This window comes from Spermophilus citellus (assembly GCF_964194105.1).
Source record: "Spermophilus citellus genome assembly, chromosome: 6".
NCBI classification, from domain to species: domain Eukaryota; kingdom Metazoa; phylum Chordata; class Mammalia; order Rodentia; family Sciuridae; genus Spermophilus; species Spermophilus citellus.
In genome coordinates this window covers 147,882,466-147,903,917 of record NC_138187.1, presented here as the reverse complement: position 1 = coordinate 147,903,917, position 21,452 = coordinate 147,882,466, and the positions used below count along the sequence as shown (strand labels likewise).

At 37.6% G+C, this 21,452-nt stretch overlaps 1 protein-coding gene across 1 annotated transcript in view; it reads left to right on the top strand.

Moving 5' to 3' along the window:
- The window catches only part of PLA2G4A (phospholipase A2 group IVA), a 128,339-nt gene that overhangs the window by 37,973 nt on the left and 68,914 nt on the right, over window positions 1-21,452 (top strand). The window contains exons 3-5 of the mRNA XM_081299770.1: window positions 310-391; window positions 18,957-19,105; window positions 19,854-19,967. Coding sequence (XP_081155896.1) covers window positions 310-391; window positions 18,957-19,105; window positions 19,854-19,967 — 345 coding nt within the window. The remainder of the gene's footprint in view (window positions 1-309; window positions 392-18,956; window positions 19,106-19,853; window positions 19,968-21,452) is intronic.

Genomic DNA, 21,452 nt, shown 5'->3' with positions numbered 1-21,452 from the left:
AGCACAAAGCCTGCTTGTGCTCCTGGAATGCCTGAAGCCCTGATTTACATTCCCCCAAAGACTTGTTAAACCTGACAGCAAAGAAGTGCTAATAGTCAAGCTGCCTGTCTGACATGATCTAAACGTCTGTCCCAATGATTCTGTGGTGGGAGAGAAGAGAAAGTTGAAAAAGAACCAACCTTAGCATCCAAGAATGTTTCTGGTATGCATGTTACTGATTTCCAACTAGATTATTTTTAATCGTTGTCAAGGAAGCAATGATATTCTACCATGAAAGCTTACTTAAATTTTCTCTCATTTTATTTCTAGGTGGAGCACCAGTACTCTCATAAATTCACAGTAGTGGTGTTACGTGCCACTAAAGTGACAAAGGGGGCCTTTGGTGACATGCGTGAGTACCTTATTTGCTTTGCTTTTGCAAATGTGTAGTTACACTTCACCCTTCCGTTGCTTTACTTCCTTTACAAGGTGGGGGCTTTCCCTTTTTTAAATGTGGTTAACTTTGAATGATAACCATTGAACAGTTGTCTGATGGTATTATCTGTCAGAATAGCATTTTACTTTGCTTTACATTAGCTGAGAGCATTTGAAGTCAAACAAAATGACTATTTTGGGACACACAGATTTTTGGAATTCAAAGTTCTGTTTGATTCTCTTTGAAAAAAAGTGCTGAGTCAAGACTTCAAACAGGCTGCCTCTGTGAGTGCTTATCAGATTAGAAAATGCAGTTTATCTAATTCAATGACTTTGAGTGTATTTACTATGGATGGGATAACTGTAAAAACCGTGTAGAGTGTAGGACAGTCAGGAATCATGAACCACAGCCTAAGGATAAGGTTACCTTAACTTGTTGGCACAATCCATCTTTAAGCTTTTAAAAGCAATTTTTTTTTGTTGTTGTTAAGCTGACAATGCAGATGGTGGGGGTTCATGGAAGAGGGACTGCCAAGAAAAAATGAATAAATATTATCATAGCAGATTTGATAAACTTTTAGATTATTGCCAAACTATGAGCATGAGCAATTGAACCCTCAGAACAAAGTTTGGAGAAAGAAGAAGATTGGGAGTGGGAGACAGAGAAGGCTGCTCTCTGGTATGTTGGAAAAACAAATTGCTTGTCTTGTTTTTCCTCTGCTCTCGTACCACAGTCGTGGCAAAAGACTCTGAGACCCATGTGTAAGGATTTCTCACCACCAGCAAGTTAGCAATCCGTTCTGCAGCGGACACCAATGGGGTGTCCTCAAATTCAATTCAGTTCTGACACTTCCTTCCTGGAGACGCTGGAGATCCTTCCTGCAAGGTTCCTGTGAGGACTCAGTCTCAAGACTGCTTCCTGCTCCGCCTTCCTGCTCTGCGCCCCACTCCCTCTAGCTGTCAGCTGGGAGCCACAGGTTGCTTTACCTGTGCGTCTGACCCCTGGCTGTCAGTAGAGTTCCCATAACCCTTTTCTTGGGTTTGATGATTTGCTGGAGCTCCTCACTTGGGGAACCACTTGCATTTTCTAGTTGATTATAGAGGGTTTTATGGATGAAGAGATGCTCAGGGTGAAGTGTAGGAAGGGGTACTTCTGTGCCTTCCCCAGGCATCACCCTTCGGAACCTTCCATGTTTACCATGTTTACCTTCCATGACCTACAACCTCGGAGCTCTGTCCTCTGGGTTTTTGCAGAGGTGCCATTGCATGTGTTAGGCAATAGACTGGGAGGAGAAACCCAGCAGAGGCTGTGGGCTTCAACAGTCTTCCCGGCGTCTCTGTGCAGCATTCCTTCCTCCAGGGCATGGGGTAGGACTCTTCTGGAATCAGGACAGCCTTAGGACCTACGACTGGACAAGGAGAGCGTAGACCAGAAAATGTCTTTATGGCCAGCTCCAAAAAAAGAAAGATGAGGGAAGATTAGAGTTTCCTGCCTTGAGAAAGAAATTCTGGTTTCTGTGTCCTACCTTGGGGAAGGAGTTATGAGTCAGGCGCCATGGGCTAGAATCAAGGAATATATATCATAATGTCACACCTGCAGAAGTGACATTTAAATCAGTAGCTGAAGGAAAAATATTTTAGTGGTGAGAAAGAGAATTCACAGGCAGAGAAAACAGGATGTTCAGAGGCAGTAGATCAGCGTGCATGTCAGGAGTTAGGTCCAGTGTTGTTAGAGAACAGAAGCCCAGGTGTTAGCTGGAGTGGGGGACAAGATGAGACGACAAGGACTGGCACTGAGGTTATATTATCTATGCAATAGGGAGAATTTGCTAGCATTTCAGTAGCAAGCCACATGACTGGATTTGCACTTAAAAATGTTCTAGCCATGGTATATAAAATATTAAGTATATTCAGTATTCTGGAAGAGAATGTGGAAAACTGTTTTATTTTTCAAAGAACAGGAGAGTTATTGTTCTGTGCATACATAAGTATGTAACAACAAATCCCACTAATTACAATGCACCAATAAGAAATATGGGGAAAAACAAATAGGAAGGCCTGAGCTTGTCAAAATGGCAGTGAAAATGTCAACAGAGAGGGGAAAGTTAGATACCAAGGAAAAGAAGAGTGTGAGCTCTGTTACAGGCTCTCAGTGAAGGTAGAAGAGCATCCAGGAAGTTGGTAAATGTCCAAAGTAAGGAGAACAGGAGCTAGAACCTGATGGCATAAGTTCTGCCTGAGTAAAGGTTTTTATGACAGGTGAGGGGAACCGTGGCGATCTTTTCAAAACTGGTTTGAAGCTGAGGATTATATTCTCAATTTGAGATCTGAGTCCAATTCATATAATCCACTTTTTTTTGCCATTGTTTTTATTAAGCTACTTTCTTATTTTACTTTTAACATTTCTTTGCATTTTCATCATTTTAAATAAGATTTCATTGGGAGAAAGGCTTCTGTGAAAAGAGAAGATACATTAGAAGCCAAAATTAAAGCCTGCCATCCTCTATGACCTTAAGAAAACGCACAGGCCTTACAATGGAACAGGTCATACTGCTAGCTGAAAACACCATTTTTTTATTCTACTGAACAGGTGTCAGTAACTTTCCAGGCATGCAAAAGATGGATCTAATTTGACTTTAAAAAAATGTAGTTCTTATCTCTTAGGCAAAACAGTCCCGCCCTTTTGTATCAATACAGAGTCTGTTGTGCAGAGACAGTGGGCGTCACTGTGCTTATGATGTGTCCCGAGAGCAGTTCAGACTCTGTAGTCCATGAGGTTCTTTCAACTGATATGGTTTGGATTCCTTAGCAACTGTCACAGATCCCTGACACTTGGCCAGTGCTTATTTTTTGATTATTAGTATAGGGGAAAGAGTGATGCTGGAAGTGTCATTTTGCATCTGTTTGATTCAACATTGATAATAATACTAAAAGCATGAAACCAAGACATTCATCCATCTCATACAACCAGAAACAGGTATCTTTGGATCCCCACAGTGTGCTTGACACAAGTTAGACTCTTCCACTCTAGAAGTTTATTTTACATAGTAAAGAACCCACAGAAGGAATAGCCGGTGGAAATTAATTGCTACAGGAGAAAGGATAGTGATAAGACATTATGTAAAAAACATATATTCAGCATCTTTAATTTGGTTTGTTTTGAGTTATTATGTTTGTTTTGTTTTGTTTGATGCAGGGTAGGTCACCAACCCATTGTATCAGCTTAATGAGTTTGTAAGAAATTGGGAAGAGACAAGAAGGCAAGAGGGAGTTTTAGAGAATTTCATGATATGATAGTCTAAGAAAGTGAAAGAATGAGCTATACTGCCAAATACTTTATTTGTAAGTAGTTGTAGGAAGAAGATATATTGAGAAAAGTTATATGTGTACTCTTCTTAGAAGAGTTTGGATGATATTACTGCTTAATGATCTTGATCTATGCAAATCATCAAGAGAGCTGTATTTGGCATTTTTGTATATAACAATTTTTTAAAAATAGACAAGACTAGAACTGTAGTAACTATAATATCCCAACACCGGGAGTATTGATAGATCAAAATAACAGAACCTTATACCCTATTCTTGTCTGTTTTTTTTTTTTTTTCAGTACTACCCTATTCAGGGCCACCCTATTCTGTTTTTATAGTGTCTGCACTAATTTAAGAAGGTCAGTTTCTATAGCTGGGTGTGGTGGTGCACACATGTAATCCCAGCGACTTGGGAGGCTGAGGCAGGAGAATCCCAAGTTCAAGGCCAGACTCAACATCTTGAGGCCCTAAGTAACTGAGTGAGACCCTGTCTCAAAATAAAAAGAAAAAAGGCTGGGTATTTAGCTTAGTGGTAAATGCTCATGGGTTCAGTTCCCCAAAAAGGGCAAATCTCTATAAATTTCTACAGGTTGGAAAAGAAGAGTGACAGATTACTATTTGAGTTCTCCGTTTTTCTTGCATATGTTAGGGCTTTCTTAAGGATACCACAGAAAACAAGTTACTACTTCCTGCTAAATAGTTGTATCTCCTTTCTTTGTTTTAGATAGTACTGACTATATGTATTTTTGTTTTATTCTTTGATAAATTGCCCTCTCCTATGTAGCTGCATTTAGAAATTTCCTTCTGCATTATTGAGATGTCATAATACAAATGGCAGCATCCCATGAACTCTTCGCAGGGCAGAGATGACACTCTAATCGTAGCCTCTGGCCCGTCTCCTCCTTTTCACCAGAGGGCACCCAGTCAGCCAAGAACAAGTCAGTCACTGGTTCTTTCCTAGACATGTTGGCTAGTCTCAGAATCGCTGAAGACTGATGCTGAAATACAGCATCTACCTTCAGTGTCCCAATGTCAATCCTGCTCTGCATTATTATGCTCAAGGTTCATATGAAGAAGCTGTTAGTAGTTTACATTTATACCTGACTCAGAATCATTACAAGTTTCTTATTTCTAAAACAATCAGTGTGCATCACTTGGGTGGTATTAACACAACTCTCAGTTTTAAGGTTACAAGAAGTAGCAATGGATGTGACATGTTATAAACAGCATGGTGACATAGGTTGGGTGCTAGGTGCTGGATGGCTGGGTGTTCAACGCTATTTAGTGTTGTCTGTTCTGTGATGGAGGAAAGCCTCCTCCAACAGCAGGTTGTGAATTCTACTGTGACAGCAGAATTTCGGTTGGTCATAGCGTTTTCTCTGTGCCTCCATGAAACGAAACACATCAACCTGACCACAAACCTCATTTATAACCAAATGAAATTGCTAACACCAACGCAGTAGTTACTTCGTTGGATTTCTGCTCCTTTTAAGAAGTGCTAGGGAAAACCCAGATCACGTATGATAATGGAGGCTCTCAGAATTCAGAAGAAGATAGAGCCACGTGCCCTTCTGTAAGATGTGATCAGACAGTCAATGCTTAATGTTCTTTAAAATGACAAAATTTCACATAATTATGAGACACTTTAAAATCCTAATTATGGATACAAACTGAGGTTTTTTTCTTCTCTGGCCCCTTTATTGGACACTAAACTCTTCCTCTTTGCAGTATTCTGGCTGCTAAGTATAGTTGTAGGATTACACATGGGGCTAACTTTTCTTACAAGTATTCAGGAGACAAAGAGCTTAATGTTGGCATTAAACGTTAACAAAAAATAAATATCTTCAGGAGAATTATGAGCTCCTTGTACTCAAATCAGCTTTTATAAGTTTATATAAATTAATATCTGAACGTACTCAAGATTTTCTTGAGAATCTCACACATTTGTTTCTTATAATATCTATTCCTGTGGGGAAACGAAGTTTTCTTTCAGATGAACGCATAAGCACAATCTGGATCAAGTTCCTAATTCTTAAGTCTCTATGCTATTTGTAGGCCTAGGTTGATTTCATTTCCCCCAACAGTCTTTTTAAATTTTAACATCCATTTGAATCACTGGGGATTTTGTTCAAAATGCAGGTTCCTTTTCAGTAGGTTTGAGGCATAGATTCTGCATTTCTACTGTAGGAGTGGTGCAGGCAGTGCTGACCCATGGACACATTTGGGTTGAGAAGCCTTTTTTTTTTTTGTGTGTGTGTGTGTGTGTGATGCAGGGGATTGAACCCAGGGCCTTATGCACGTGAGGCAAGCACCCTACCAATTGAGTCTGAGAAAACTTTTCTGTTTTGTTTGCTTCCCTGAGATCTACAGTGCTCCTGAGCAGAACAAAGGCTGCAAGCATTCTGTAAGGGAGCATGGATTCTAAGTTTTTTTTTCTTTTTCTTTTTTTTTAACCAGTTTTACTTCTTTAAAAATGAAATGCATTGAGCACTTTGCTACTTTTAATTTTAAATTCCTATGATAATCTCTTAATGAGATGAATTACTACATTATCATTGAGAAGACTCATAGAAGGAAACACGAGTGCTTTAAACTTGTACCATAATAATGTTATTAAATCCTGACTTTTATACTAGAATCATGATCAGACCAGATTGCAAACATAGGAAAAAAAATCATTTATTTTTTCTGTTCCAAAGATCACAATGCCTACTTAAAGTCAAATAGTCGAATATATGGCAGGCACCATATGTATACATTTATATTCACAAAAACACTCTTTCCCTCACAGACATAGAACAATCTTCCATCAACATTTTAGTAGGGTTTAATGCTCCCACAACTTAATTTGTGATGATATTTAAGACATATTCAAGAACTCAGGCAACATGACTTAGGTACTCTGCTTTTAACCACTGTGATATGAAATATCGTTACTCTCCCCTTCCAAGAGCTTAGGTTGAGAGGTGTTACATCTGTGGTATACATTTCCACTGCATGAAATTCAGATAAATTCTTATAGCTATTGAAATCCTTATTGCTTTCACATATTGTCAGGGAATATAACTACAAAACCAGGTTGATTCAAACAGAATGGAATGCTTTTAAAATGTCTTAGACACATGCCTTCATGTGGGAATTTATGGAGAACTTTCGGTTCGTACCACCTTATGGCCATAATGAAAATCCGTAAGATTATTTGAAAGAGCTGTAAAAGCTCCTTTACAACTTAGTTCTGGCTACATGTACATAATATTTGCAGATGTTTAATTCTTTTTGAGTTGTACTGTGTTGCTCTGTATATCTTTGCTGTCCTATGGAATAATTACCCTTAAAGTTAACACATTCTCCATTTTCATACTCAGGGCCATGAAATCTCACATCATTTTTCTAAATCATAGTAATTTGGACTCTGAGCCGTACTCACTAGAGTAGGTGGGGGCATGTGAGTGGCCTTTCTTTCTCCAAGAACCCACAAGAATTCTAGACATTTAGAGTTGCCTAGAAATTAGGAGTAGGTTCTGCCGGGAGCCTTGGTGTTGGCCATTATTGGAATCCAACCTTCTGTTGAATGTTGTGTTCATGGATGCTGATATTCCACTTTTTTTTTTTTTTTTAAAAAGGTGCTTTTATCAGTACTTTATACTTATACCAGATAGTGGGCTGCCTTCCATTGTGAACAGGCCATGAAGTGCCTCTGAGAGAAATCTCCAGAGGCCATGCACCATACCAGAGAGAAGACCCTACAACCATCTTCAGACTGATAGTGCTCAGAGGCCAGAGTCATTGACCATCTGTGGTCACAAAGTCACGCACAGTGACTAACAATTGTAGAAATACAATAAAGTTCAAAACTAGAGGAATTTTGGGGAAAGTTGCCCTCTTTTCTCCAGTCTTGAAGCAGTATCCTCAATCCCAGCTCTATGACCCCTAGCTTGATCCTCTTATTAGGACCTAATTCTCAATACAAAGTGTTACTAATGTGCTGGGAAAAAAATTTATGACTCAGTCTTCCAATTCATAAATGCTGGGATGAGAGGAGGAGTATTGCACATGTGTATAGAGGAGCATTATCTATGTAATCTTTGAGCATATTCAGGATCAATATCATCTAGAAATCACTATGAAGATAAATTTTCCCTGTCCTGTATCCATTCTTGAATTCCAAAGTGATCAGAAGCTCCAGGAAAGAGGCAGGGCATATTGGTGAAAGAGCATGGTCCCCAGACTACTCACTGTAGCCCCGTGTCTTTGCTCAAGTTTCTTACCTTCTCTTCATCATCGTCCCTGGTCTTGGAGATGTTGGGAGAATTCAGTGAGTTGGTACTTGTGATGTACTTACATGTGTGATGCCTGACAAGTGCTCAATAAGCATTACCTGTCATTTAAATTTTTATTTCATACATCAACATAAAAGGACATTTATTTTATAAACATTATCTTTGATGACAAAAAGGATGGATATTCCTTTGGGTCATCTGGGCACTGGAAAACTTTCAGTTTTTTCATTTTGAAGATAAAATATTTCCCTTTTGAATTCCTGCGTTAAGCAAATTAAGGGATCCTTCTCTCTCAGCTTGGGAGAAAGAAACAGTAGAATGGTACCTTTGGTGCTAAGCTATTTTTCTGAAATTACTCAGGCACAGTGTGTACCCATGCATCTCTGGCAGCTTGGCCTGACTTCCCCTGAACATCCATCAAGGACCATGGATGGGGGTGCTGATGCGTGCTTGTCAAGCTGGTCCTGTGCTGCCTTGCTTTTTCAAAATGTTAGTGGAGAATGAACAGAACAAATGAAAAATGTGCAATTAATTATGTCTTTCTTCTTGAATATATTGCCTTTTCCCCCCTCAATTGAGAATTTGAAAGTAACTTTATATTCCACTTTTTGTAAATTATAAATGCCTCTGTTATTTCTCTCCATGGTTAATTTGAATTTGTATGAGGTACAACATATAAAAAACTTCATAATATTTTTGGGATAATTACAGTTTTAGATTAAGTAAGAAATTTTAAATTTGAAATGTTTGAAATATTTATTTAGAATATTTAAAATAATGTTTGAATAATATTTGAAATGGCAACTCACATTGTCATTGGCTTGAAGCTATGAGATGCCCTAAAAGTATATGGTTTCTACTTTAAGCATTTTCCTAGTACCAGACTAGATTATGACTGAACATGAGTTATAGTTTACTAATGTGGTTGGAATGTTTTTGAGTATCCACCCAGGATTTTAAAAACTCTAAATAAAATAAAATTATTTCCCAATGGTTTTTTCATGGAAGATAACTTCAAGATGAGTTAAGTGTCCCACAACACATGTCTACCTCACATCTCTTATCTTTCATTTTTTTTGCGTAATGGAGAAATATAATGTGTTAGAAAGGCACTCCTGTTCCTCGTCCATTTAGAATGCCATTTAGTTTATTCTAAAGTCAAATGGTTTTTACAAGTACATGTAGTCATTTTACTTTTTACTTAAATTGCATTAGTTTTTGTTTGTATTTATGTGTTCATGTGCTTCAGGTCTGATTTATACAGTAAATAATACTGTTCTGTGACATTTCAGTAACATCAACCGATCTTCGGGTTTGCATTGCACTTATTCAATAGAATAAACAGAAGTATATTCCAGTAGTATGTTGGACAGCAGTAAAAGTACAATCTGATCAAAATGGAAGAGAGTCACCGGTACTCAGAAGCACACAGTCCCCACGTCCTATATGTTTTCTCAAGACCTAGCATGGTAGATCCTCTCATTTAGTTCTTTATCATACATGTGTCACACATGAGCTTCTTTCTCTTAAATTACTTTTCATATTTTATTTACATGCCTTAATATGTTAATGTTCTGTGAAGGACAGTCTTAATTTTAAAAACGTTTAAAGCTGAATAATATGCAGCCTTCATTTTGTGTACTTAAGTAAATTCTTTTTGCCAAAACAAAATAAAACCTTACACCACTTCTGTCTTGAAAGGGTATGATTAAAATCTAACGGGATTAAATTAAAAATCAGATGAAATGTTTCCTAAATTGCCAAGGAAAAGTATGCTCATAAAGGTTCTATGACAAAGAGAATATCTCTGTTATTTTAAAAATTTGAGCATTTATGTGAAAACATTTATCAGGTGTTTTTTTAAGAATATCCTAATGTCTTAATTTTTTTCTTAAAATTAAAAAGTGCATAGAAATGACTTGTTATACTTAGCTGAGGTTCAGTTTGAGGGTCCTTGAAATTCTACTGACTTTCTGAAAGCACCTTTCCATTTTCACATTCCACTTGATATCTCAAAATATTTTAGTGAAGTGTTTTAGATAAAATTCCAGCAGAATTATTTTTGGATGATGTATAAAGGTAATTCATATCTCCAGATGCAAACTTGAATAACAGCTTTGAGATTTTCTAGTTGGAAAAGAAATGTGAAAAAAAAATATAATTTCAGGGCTTATTCCAGCAAGATTCCTTTATCAATATCCTCATCAATAAATGGGATGAACTCAAAGTAAAAAGCTTCTTCTCAGCAAAAGAAACACTCAATGAGGGAAGAAGGAGTCTACAATTTGAGAGCAAATTTTTGCCACATGCATGTCAGATAGAGCACTAATCTCCAGGATACATAAAGAACTGAAAAAAACTTAACATCAACAAACAAACAAACAAACAAAAAACCAACCCAATCAATAAATGGGCTAAGGAGCTGAACAGACACTTCTCAGAAGAAGATATAAATTCAAACAACAAATATATGAAAAAATGTTCAACATCTCTAGTAATTAGAGAAATGCAAATCAAAACTACTCTAAGATTTCATCTCATGCCAGTCAGAATGGCAGCTATTAAGAATACAGACAACAATAAATGTTGGCAAGGATGTGGGGGAAAGGCACACTCATACATTGCTGGTGGGACTGCAAATTGGGTGCAATCAATCTGGAAAGCAGTCTCTCCAGACTGCTTAGAAGAAATCTCTCCAGATTTCTTAGAAAACTTAGAATGGACCCATCATTTGACCCAGCTATCACACTCCTCAGTCTATACCCCAAATCAGCATACTATAGTAATGTAGTGACATCAATGTTTAAAGCAGCACAATTCACAATAGCTAAACTGTAGAAGCAACCTAGATGCCCTTCAGTAGATGAATGGATAAAGAAACTTTGTGTGTGTATATACACACACACAATGGAATATTAGTCATTAAAAGAGAATAAAATTATGGCATTTGCAGGTAAATGAATGGGCTTGGAGAATATCATGCTAAGTGAAGTAAGTCAATCCCCCAAAACCAAAGGCCAAATGTTCTCTCTTATAAGTGGATGTTGATCCATAATGGGCCGGGGGGGGGGGGGCATGGGAAACATGGAGTAGCTTTGATGGGGCAGAGGGGAGGGAGGGGTCATGGGGGCAGGAAAGAAGGTGGAATCAGATGGACATCATTACCCTAGGTACATGCATGACTGCACATGTGGTTTGATGCTACATTGTGTACAACCAGAGAAATGAAAAGTTGTGCTGCAATTGTGTACAATAGAAAAAAAAATGCTGAATTTCCACTTCTTCAGTCCCTTGAAGAAGGATAAGAGAAGTAAAAACAATGTTGGTGGTGGGTGGCTTTCTTGAGTATATTTTACACTGAAGAGGAAGCATGTCTTGGTGGTTAGAGCAAGAACACTGGAACTGTCTCTGTCAGATTCAAATCTCCCTTCCACTCCTTGTTAACCATGTGAATTTGGGCAAGTTACTTGGCTGTGCTATGTCTTGGCTTCATCAGCTATTATATGGGGTAATAATCACCACCCCTTCCTTGTAGGTTTTCTTATGAGGACTAAAGGAAATGATGTCATACTGTGCACAATGAAAGTGTTTGCTAAGTAAATAAAAATACCAAGCAGAGACCTTAGAGCTTTACCTTTTACTTCATTTATTTATTTCAGTGACACCATGAAATATGAGTGATTTTCACTTCAATTTTACAGATGAAGGAATTTAGATAAGATGCTAAGTACTGTCCTGAATTGCACAGCTGCTGTGTTTTGGGGCTTGAACTCAGAATGTCTCTCAGTGTTGCTTACTATTGCAGCAACTTTGCCTTATTAGTAGTTTACCATCTAGCTGGCAAGACTAAATAGGTTTAAATAACTCTTTGGAAAATCTTGGCAGTTAGCTTCAGAGAAGACTACATAGCTTGAATGGAAATTGAGATAGGCTTTAGAACTTAAGTGGTTGTTTACTATTGGGATGCGTGTGGGATATTTAGATTTGGGGAAACAAATCGTAAGAGAAGATGTTAGGAATGGGATTGACATGGTATGTCCAATGTGCATTATTTAGGGAATGTAGCTTGTCTTCTGGTTTCTCCTACTGAAGAGATGTAAGGTAGGGAGAGTCCTGTTTTGCTTTAATGTAGTGGTTCTAAACCAGTGGACAATTATGTCCTTCTCAGCCCATTGGATAGTATCCAGAGACATTTTGTTTGTTAAAATTGGGGATTTTTACTGACATCCAGCAGGTTGAAGCCAGGGATAGCATTTCAGAGCCAAGAATTATCCAGCTCCAAATGTGAGCAGTGCCAAGATGGAGAACTTCCATTTTAATGAAAAATAATTATCTAAAGTAGAGTGGAATCCAAATATAACTCAATCCACATAGCTACAATGAATAATATAAATAAATTGCTATGTTTTATCATACTGCATGAGAATTTCTGGAGAATTATTCTATCTGTGCAAGAGTTGGAATAATAAGTCCATTATTAAATAACAATAATAAGTCTCTAAAGAGACTCTAAGAAACATCCCTAGATTAAATATAGTTAATACATTCCAAGCACAGATACTTATTTCAAAGATATTTTTGTTTTCTTCCAGACAGGTGTTATAGAGATTAAGGAAGACGATAATAGAAGCAACAACAAATATTTTAGTTATGTTTTAAACCTTCATTTAGCTATGTTTTTCCAGTTTCTGCTCTTTCAGCAAATCCCAGGGATTGCCTTCAGGGTCCATAGTCATATAATTCCAATTTTGAGCCCTTTCTAGAAGCAGCAGAGGCCACTACCTGTAAACAAACCCCCTGAAGTTCTGCCTGTTCCTGGGAGTTATTTTTTAAGGAAAGTAAATTGAAATTCAGGATTTTTTTTTCTATTCAATACTTGGAAATGAAAGTTAAATACCAGAACTCTTGGAGAAAATGCCTCACACTGATTTATATTAAAATATAAATAAGTGGAGTAAGGACAAAACCTCCAATGGTTGAGACCTGTTACTGAGGAGTAAATGTTAGGGAGCAGAGACTATTGTGCCTTGCACAAGGGTCCCCTGTACCACATCATTGCTCAGGATTAGCCCCGCCTCTGTTTCCTCAGTAATATTTACTATATTTCTGTGAGGTTTAAATTTATGCTTGACTCTTGGATATAGTAGTGAATAGGAAGAATATGGTCTATGCCATTGTGTAAGGTATTGTTTAGCAGAGGCAAAAATAGGCAAGAATTGTCAACATTGGCCTATTTGATACAGCAAAGAGGTTCTTGGCTTCAGAAAGACTGGATACATCCTGTTTGACTCACTTAATGCCTCTGAGACTTGTGTTTGTGTTTCCTTCGTAAATTTGATGGTATTAGGAATGCCAAATCAGCAAGTTGAAGTTGTATGTGGAATTATTTTTATTTCAAGCAGATGTATATAGATGAAGCCTCTACAGAATGTGATTTGTAGTTGCCGGTTTTATCCATCAGAAAACAAAACAACCAAATATTTTCTTAGGAAAGTATGGACAAGATAAGGAAAGAATGAAGAGAACATCTCATTCCCCTTCTCCCTCAACTGTACAGTCCTTGGACCCTTATCGTGCATAGTCTCGGGACAAGAACAACGACTCAAATGACTTTTAGCTATCAGCATCAGAAGCAAACAATGATACATACATACAAGTCAAAGAACAGCCCTGTTCGTTTGGCAGAATGAGAATGTTTCTGCCATTAGTATGTGTCAATTTCAAGGATGTTTCTGGGCCTATATGTGGACTTGCAAGGGTGATGTTCCACTGTAATGGAGGAGGGCCACTGATTGGAAAGAGAATCCGGGCTTTGGTGGCATGGACCTTGTGAAGTTTTTTTCACCATGAGTAGGTCTGACTTCATAAATTGGGGTGACAGTATGGGAAGTGGTTTAAAAACAAACAATCACAAGATTATGTTAATTGCCCAGGACAGAAGTGTTGCTTAGTTGAGCTGGGGCAGTGATATTTTGAATGGAATGAGCAATCAGATGTCAGGGCCATTTTAGAAGTGTTAAAGCTTAAACATGGAGACAGACTGGATGTAAGGACTCTGGAGAAAAAGAGAATGACTCTCGGGATTTTTAGCTCTCACAGCTAGAAATATTAGTACCAATAAATAAATAGGAGATTTAGGAATAATAGTACAATTTACTTTTAGCTCTTTGTTTCATGTTGCTTTATTTGTGTTTTGGTTTGCATGTAGGGAAAAAATAATGAAATAAAAATTTTCATATATCTTGTTTGTATTGTGGGCCACATAGCAGGAGGGGGACATATTGAGTATTTTTAAGACTATATAAAAAACTGATAATTCTCTTACATGTTATTATATAAATGTCAATACAGATTAGAATGGTGAGCAAAAGAAACCAGTCCCAGAAGTATATACTGATGTATACTTTACAAATTGATTTTACTTACATGAAGATAAAACTTAAGCAAACATATTGTATGCCGATAGAAGGCAGAGTAGTTGTCACTCTTGTTGGGGAGGCTGAAAAAGTTTGAGGAAAGATGCCAAAGTGCTGGTAATGTTCTTTATTTTTAATTGAGTGATGGTGTCATGATGAATTCAGTTTATAAAAATTCAACAAGCTAGACGGTTACAATCTGTCAACTTTTCTTCCTGTATTTTCTCCTTCAGTTAAAATATTTACATTTAAAAAAAATATATATTTTTTTAAGATTCATGCATTTACAGTGGTACTGGTCATCAGTATTCTGGGGTTTAGGTAGCAATTCAATTAGCTTAGAACATGGGTATTGAAAGGTTATCAATCCTAAAGATGCCATAAATTTTTCATGTTAAATTGCCGTTATCACTAAATAGTTAATGCTCCAAAAGAGTCACCACATTTGTGAATAGTATTAAGAGACATTTCTTTCACCAAATAATTATTAGTTTTTGGTCTTCACTGTGGCTTTTCTAGTTTGGTAATAATTGATGTGTAACGTTTGAATATCATCAGCTCATCATCACCTTAAAAAGGTTGCAAACCAAGGTGCACACCCACATTTGCTTTATTCTTGAATTTGTCTTCATACAACACTTGAAAATGTACTTAGTGGCTAGAGAGGAACAGAAGTGACTAAGTGGATTGTCCCTAATCTTGTCTACAGGCATAATAATGCCTGCATAGAAGACCAAGAAGCCTGTTAATATCTTCAAGCCACAATGTTTCTATGGGTGCTATTATACTATTGTTCTTTAGTTTGTTCTGATATTAGTCTTAATTACGCTTTAAGCCTTTGTTTTTCATATGTGTGTAAAAGAATCCCCTGATTAAGTTGTTAAAAATGCAGATTTTCAAGCCCATGCCGAAGAATAAGATTGTAGAGGACTGAATTTCAATGTTTTTATTGTGGTGCCCAGAATCTAATCCAGGGTCTTGGGCATCCTAGTCAAGTGCTTGACCACTGAGCTGCATCCTCAGCCCCTAATTTGCATTTTTTAAAAAAAGTTTCATTTGTTCTTTTTAGTTATACATAACAATAGAGTCTATTTTGACATATTTATACAAACATGGAGTATATCTCAATTTTCATTTTTCAAGCATTGCAGGTGATTCTGGGAAGATAATTCAGTAGCCTGAATTGTGAGAAGCTCTGTATCTAGCACACCATCACTGGGTCATAGCTATTCAGAATGCTGATATTTTGACTATGCATTTGAGGGCAGTTCTCGATTGGGGATTTTTTGTTGTGATTGTTATTATTTATTATAAGACTGGTAGCACATGACTGGTCATCCATATTACAGAGTTTAAGTTGTTACTGAGTGTGGTGGAATTGAGAAAGCAAATGAAGAATATTTAAAAGAGTGTAACTAAGAGTTCGAAGCTTTCACTAATTCCTATCATGAATCACAAAACATATTACTTGGACAAAGTTGAAATGACAGATCGACCTGTTATTACTTTGGGCAGGCACTCCTTAAACTACTGACGTTTATGAGTAAATTTTACAACCCTGGAATTCTGAAGCTATTTCTGGTGCATGTAGTTTCATGTCATCTTTATGGGAATAAAAAAGATCTGCATCCCACACCCCCATCATTTTTGTTTGTGAAGGTTTAGATAAAAGAATGAGATGTAAGAGATTCTGCCCACACATTACCTCTTTGCTTCACCACCTGTTTTGCTGGAAGTAGTCAAGATGAGGCCCAGTTAGTATCTCAATAACCACTTGCCCCTTAGGCATTAATTCACAAAGCCACATAGTAAATATGTAGGAGGAAAAAAAATCATTTTCTACATTGGAGTACTTCTTCTTCTTTCTTCTTTTTTTTCCTTAATACATTTCTAGGAACTTATCTAAAGCACTGGGCTGAGTATTTCCTGTCAAGTGGACTTTCCTTCTTCAAAACTTCTAATTCTTTTTGTGACCTTGCCAATGATGATTATAGATTAGACAGAGAAAGTGAGCTCAGATATCTATTTCCATCATCTATTTTTAGACTAGGCTTTAAAAACTGCTTTTCATCCTGTAGTGTTGACCATGGCTACAGTTTTGCTTCTTAGTTTGCAAAGGTTAGGACTGGCCGAGATTGCTGTATCGAGTTTGCAGCTATGAGTGCTTCTCCAAACCTCTGTCACCCTTTGACATCTTAACTTTAAGGTCTCTTGCTGAAGAAGCAACAGGAGAAATTAGAAAAACTGTCCCTCTCGACCATTATTTTAGGATACTGACTTTATTTAAAAATAAAAATAAATACAAAGAGTAAAAAATGATGGCGTTAAACTGGATTCCAATTCTTAAAAAAGTCTGTTGATGTTTTGACAGATAAACATGCTTCAGGTATCTTCTTTTTTATGGTCTTTATCATTTTGATAGGGTTAGGATGTGTTACAGTATATCCCCATTGAGAGTCCTAAGCTGGCTGAGAAGATAGTTTTATCATGGATTGACACATGTCCCTTTATTTTGGTGCTATTTTTCCTATCTAGTTCCTTCCAAGGAACTCTTTGCTTCCTCTTCTTTGTGTGGTCTAAGAAAACCTGTCCTCCTTCTTCCTCAGAGATTCAAATAAGCATCAAGCCTCAAGGGGCAATTGCCCCACCTACTATTTGACCTAATTTGTATGTAATGGTCTGAGTGACTGAGCTACTAGTCATGGGGTAGTGTATCTGCTTGTTTCCCATTACCTTGCTTTTCAAATTTGCATTTGACTCACTTTCATAGTCCAAATTTGCAGGTTAGGGCTCAACTCCTTATTGAAGTCAAATTATTTTTTGATGGACAGTTTCCTAGCGTTTAGAGAGCACTTATTTGTTGAAGGAATGGCATACCTCCCCTGCCTGCAGAGTTTTAATATTCTAAATGGAATTTTCTTGCCTTTGGTTTTTCCTAATATTTCTGGGAAAGTGATAAGAGCATTGGCCCATGTGAGAAAGAACCAGCCCTCATGGCATGGAGGGGCTGTATATAATTTTTTCTTATGTTTAATCTGAAGTTTTAATTGAATATTCTAAAATTACGTATATTTACTTGTACTCCAGAAGGGAAAACATGGTCTTTTTTATAATCTTCTGCCATCTGCCATTCTAAATGTGTAGTTTTATTTCTGGTGCAGTCCTGAGCACTGGAGATGTTGCAGAAACACGGCCAAGAAAAAGGAGCAACCATCTCCTGGTGTCAGATATAGAAGAATCTCTTTTTGGCCCATTTTCCCCAACCATCCTTCTTTTTGTATTATAGTTTGTCTTTCATGGTCCTGTAGAGACATATAAGCATCAAGTTAGAAACGGAAACAACTGCCTATTTCTCTAAAATATCCAGCGTGTGACTAGATATGGCCCATGCCCATGTCAGACTACTTACAAACGAAGATCCCTAGTTCCACTGTAGGTGTGCTGATTATGGCTCTTGGGGGAGGAGGGTCAAGACTCTGTTTTTTCACCAGGCAAAGTGGTTCTCACTTTGGAGACCCTTGACCAATGAGCTCCAGACTGGAAAATTTAATAAATGACAGTTTTGAATGCTGGTATTCCATTTGCAGATATTTCTACTTTCATTTTTTTTAAATGCACAATTTAAAAGAATCTGATGACTGTATAGAAGAACTATGAGTAGTATTTAAAAAATTAAGTGAAGGGCATTGATTTTCTAACTAGATGGCCATAGTTGTTGAAGCACAAGGTATATTAAAAATAAAATTTTACTTTGAGGACTAATAATTCGGAAGCCATTATTTCTGTTTTTCCTTTGCTTTCACTTCTTGTGTTTTATTTGTGTGAACCTAGGTGCCACTTTCTCTCTCCCTCTGTCACCTATTTTGCTCATTTTCTTCTTACTTTCTCCCCCTTCTCTCCTTTTCTTCAAAACTCCATGTGCAGCTCCTCATTCCATAGCAATCCATACCTCCTGATCTCCTTGTTCCCCAGGAGCAAGATGTCTTCCAAAGAACATTGCTGAGGTCACATGACTCTAGCAAGTTGAAGATCTTGCTCCGGTACTCAGTAACTGTGTGACGTGGTTACATTGTACATCTCTCAGTTCTTGTTGCTTCAATACTAAAATAAAGTACTTCCCTTACAGCAATCCTGTGGAGTTTAAATGAGACTAAAGTATGCACAGTGCTTAACACAGCTTCTAGTAGCCATCTCTTAGTTATTGGTTTTTGTGCTTATTAATTAAAATGACCTTGTAAGAAAGAATGTGTTAAGCAAAAAAGTCAAGTCCTTGAGTTAGGAGACCTGCACTATTAATACAGTTGCTTTCCATTGCTAGATCCTGAAGATAGGATCCTTGCCCTCAAGGTGTTTATAGTCTTGTAGGAAAAGATAGATGCATCATTCCACCCATAAACTATAGTGTGTACAATGCTGTAAGATGGTAAAGGATTTGGTGGAATCACTGAAGAAAGAATGTGGCAAGATATATTAATAACAGCAAGTTATGAACGAAGAATTTCATTTTTGTTTCCTCATTTGTGTTTACTGCCCCATAGTTGACACTCCAGATCCCTACGTGGAACTTTTCATCTCCACGACCCCTGACGGCAGGAAGAGAACAAGACACTTCAATAATGACATCAACCCTGTGTGGAATGAGACCTTTGAATTTATTTTGGATCCTAATCAGGAAAATATTTTGGAGGTAGGTAAATCTAAATCTGGGGGTTCTTAGAAGGCCATCCTTCATGTATAGAGACATGCTTCAGTTTGTTCTCCTGTTCCCTTCTTTAGCCTCAGTTAAGTGATGGGACTCAAGCTGGCAGCAGGGTAGACCACCTTCTAGATGTGCCATCAAGTCTTATGAGCATCCAGTGGGGAAATTCAAGATGCTGAATGAGGGTGGGGAGACTTCTATCCTTCTCCCATACTTGGGAGAAAATTTATTTTCTGTTATCAGGAAGGGAATTCTTTGTACAACAGAATAAAGATATTTCAATAGCCTTTAAAATAAGATAAAATAGATTTTCCACCAAAGAAAATTATGTTGATTTTTAAAAAATGTTTGTTCCTTTCTCATTTCAAAATAGGGAATTAAGTTTCATTTTTGAAAACATTACAATTTAATGGAACAACTAGGAATATAAAAAAAATCTTTGTTATTTTTATCAGAAAATATAGTATTCAGAAGAAGAAGAAAGTATTGTTAGAAGTTAATCTTGAGGACCTCAGGGGACTGGGGGCATGGCTCAGTGATAGAGTTTTTGCCTCTCATGGGATGGGCGAGGGCTCGGGTTCAATCCCTAGAACTGGAAAAGAAAGAGATGAGGACCTCAAGGGACAGTCAACTGTCATTTGAAAACTTTCATTTCCTATAAACATCAGTAGAGATTTTAGGCATAATTTCCAAAGATCCCCGGGAAACTTTATGTGTTCTATCTTTTGTTTTATAGGTCACGTTAATGGATGCCAATTATGTCATGGATGAAACTCTAGGAACAGCAACATTTCCTATATCTTCCATGAAAGTGGGGGAGAAAAAAGAAGTTCCTTTTATTTTCAACCAAGTATGTAATGCAGCAGAATTACTTTTAAACCTAATGTCAGATAAAAAAATCTATTTATTTTAGAAATCTGAGTTAGTGCTTTTAAAATCGTATTTATTTATTTATAGAATTTTTAGGTATTTTTTTAAAACTTTTTAGTTCCTGTCAAACTTTTCTTATTCTGATACTTATAAATGTTGGTTGAGGTACTACTCTAAATGCTACTTAGACATTATTATGGTTTGGCTATGGAATTCCCCACAAAGGCTCATACATTATTGAGGGCTTGGTCCCTAATGCATCAATGTCCAGAAATGGGAATTTGGGGATGTATTTGGATCATGAGTGCTGTGACCTCTTTAATGGATGAATCCACTGAGGGATTCATTGTTGAATGGATTATTGGGAGGTGGTAGAAGCTACAGGAGGTAGGACCTAGTTGGAGGGAGTGGATACTTGGGGGTGTGTTCTTGGGGACTCTATCTTGTCCAGGCCCTTTCCTCTCTCTCTGCTTCTTGGCTGCCATCATGTGAGTACCTTTCCTCTGCCATAGCCCTCTGCCATGATGTTCTGCCTCTCAGCCCCAAAGCATTGGAACTGGCAGAACATGGACTAAAATAATTAGGGCTAAAGCAGTGAAACATCAGAATGGATGATGTTCCAGATTATTGTTATCTTTTTATTTACAGGTTTGCTAGATTTTAAAAATTTTTATAGTTATTTATGAATAATAAAAACTTAGGATAATTATTTATATGGAAAAAACTCACTGGGTTTTGAATTCTATCAGAAACTAACTTGGGAGTTTATAGTGAGAAATGAAACTTGTGGGTAGACCAGCATGTGGAATGTGAAAGGCTGGTGAACATGTCGAGGTTTTCTTGTTGGAAGAGACACTGGCTTTGGTCAGCTTTGGACTGACTGCGGGTGCTTCATCCACTCGGCAAAACCTGCCTGTCCCTTCACCTCACCTCCTCCATGTTGCTTCCTGCTACCATACCAGGTGGCCCATCCCCACTTCATTCCCCATGGTAATTATCTGTGGTGTTCACTGAGACTCAAGTTTCCATCTTTCTGCTGTAAATTAAAATCCGATAGGTCAGGAAACCTGAAAGGCTGGGTACACATGCCTAGAGTTAATATATGGCTTACGTTTATGGAATAAATGGGGACCTATTCAGGAACCACCTGAAGCCCAGAGGGGTCTTCCCTCACCCTGCAGGCTGGTCACCCAGGTACTTTGAGGACATGCTACTACTCTACCTTTCAGTAACTCCTGTGCCTTGCCAAGAGGTACACTCCTCACATTCCTGCTGTCACTTTTAAAGTGATTTCATTGACTCATTTCATAAACATTTGGTAAAGACCTCCCATGTACCCTCCATTGTGTTTGTGCGAGGAATGGAAAAAAATTAGGAAGTTCTTCCTTTAGTTGTCCTCATCTGGGGTGGAAGTGAAAGTAAGGGTTGAAATGAGAAGTCCCCGAGAGGAGGCCCACCACAAGTG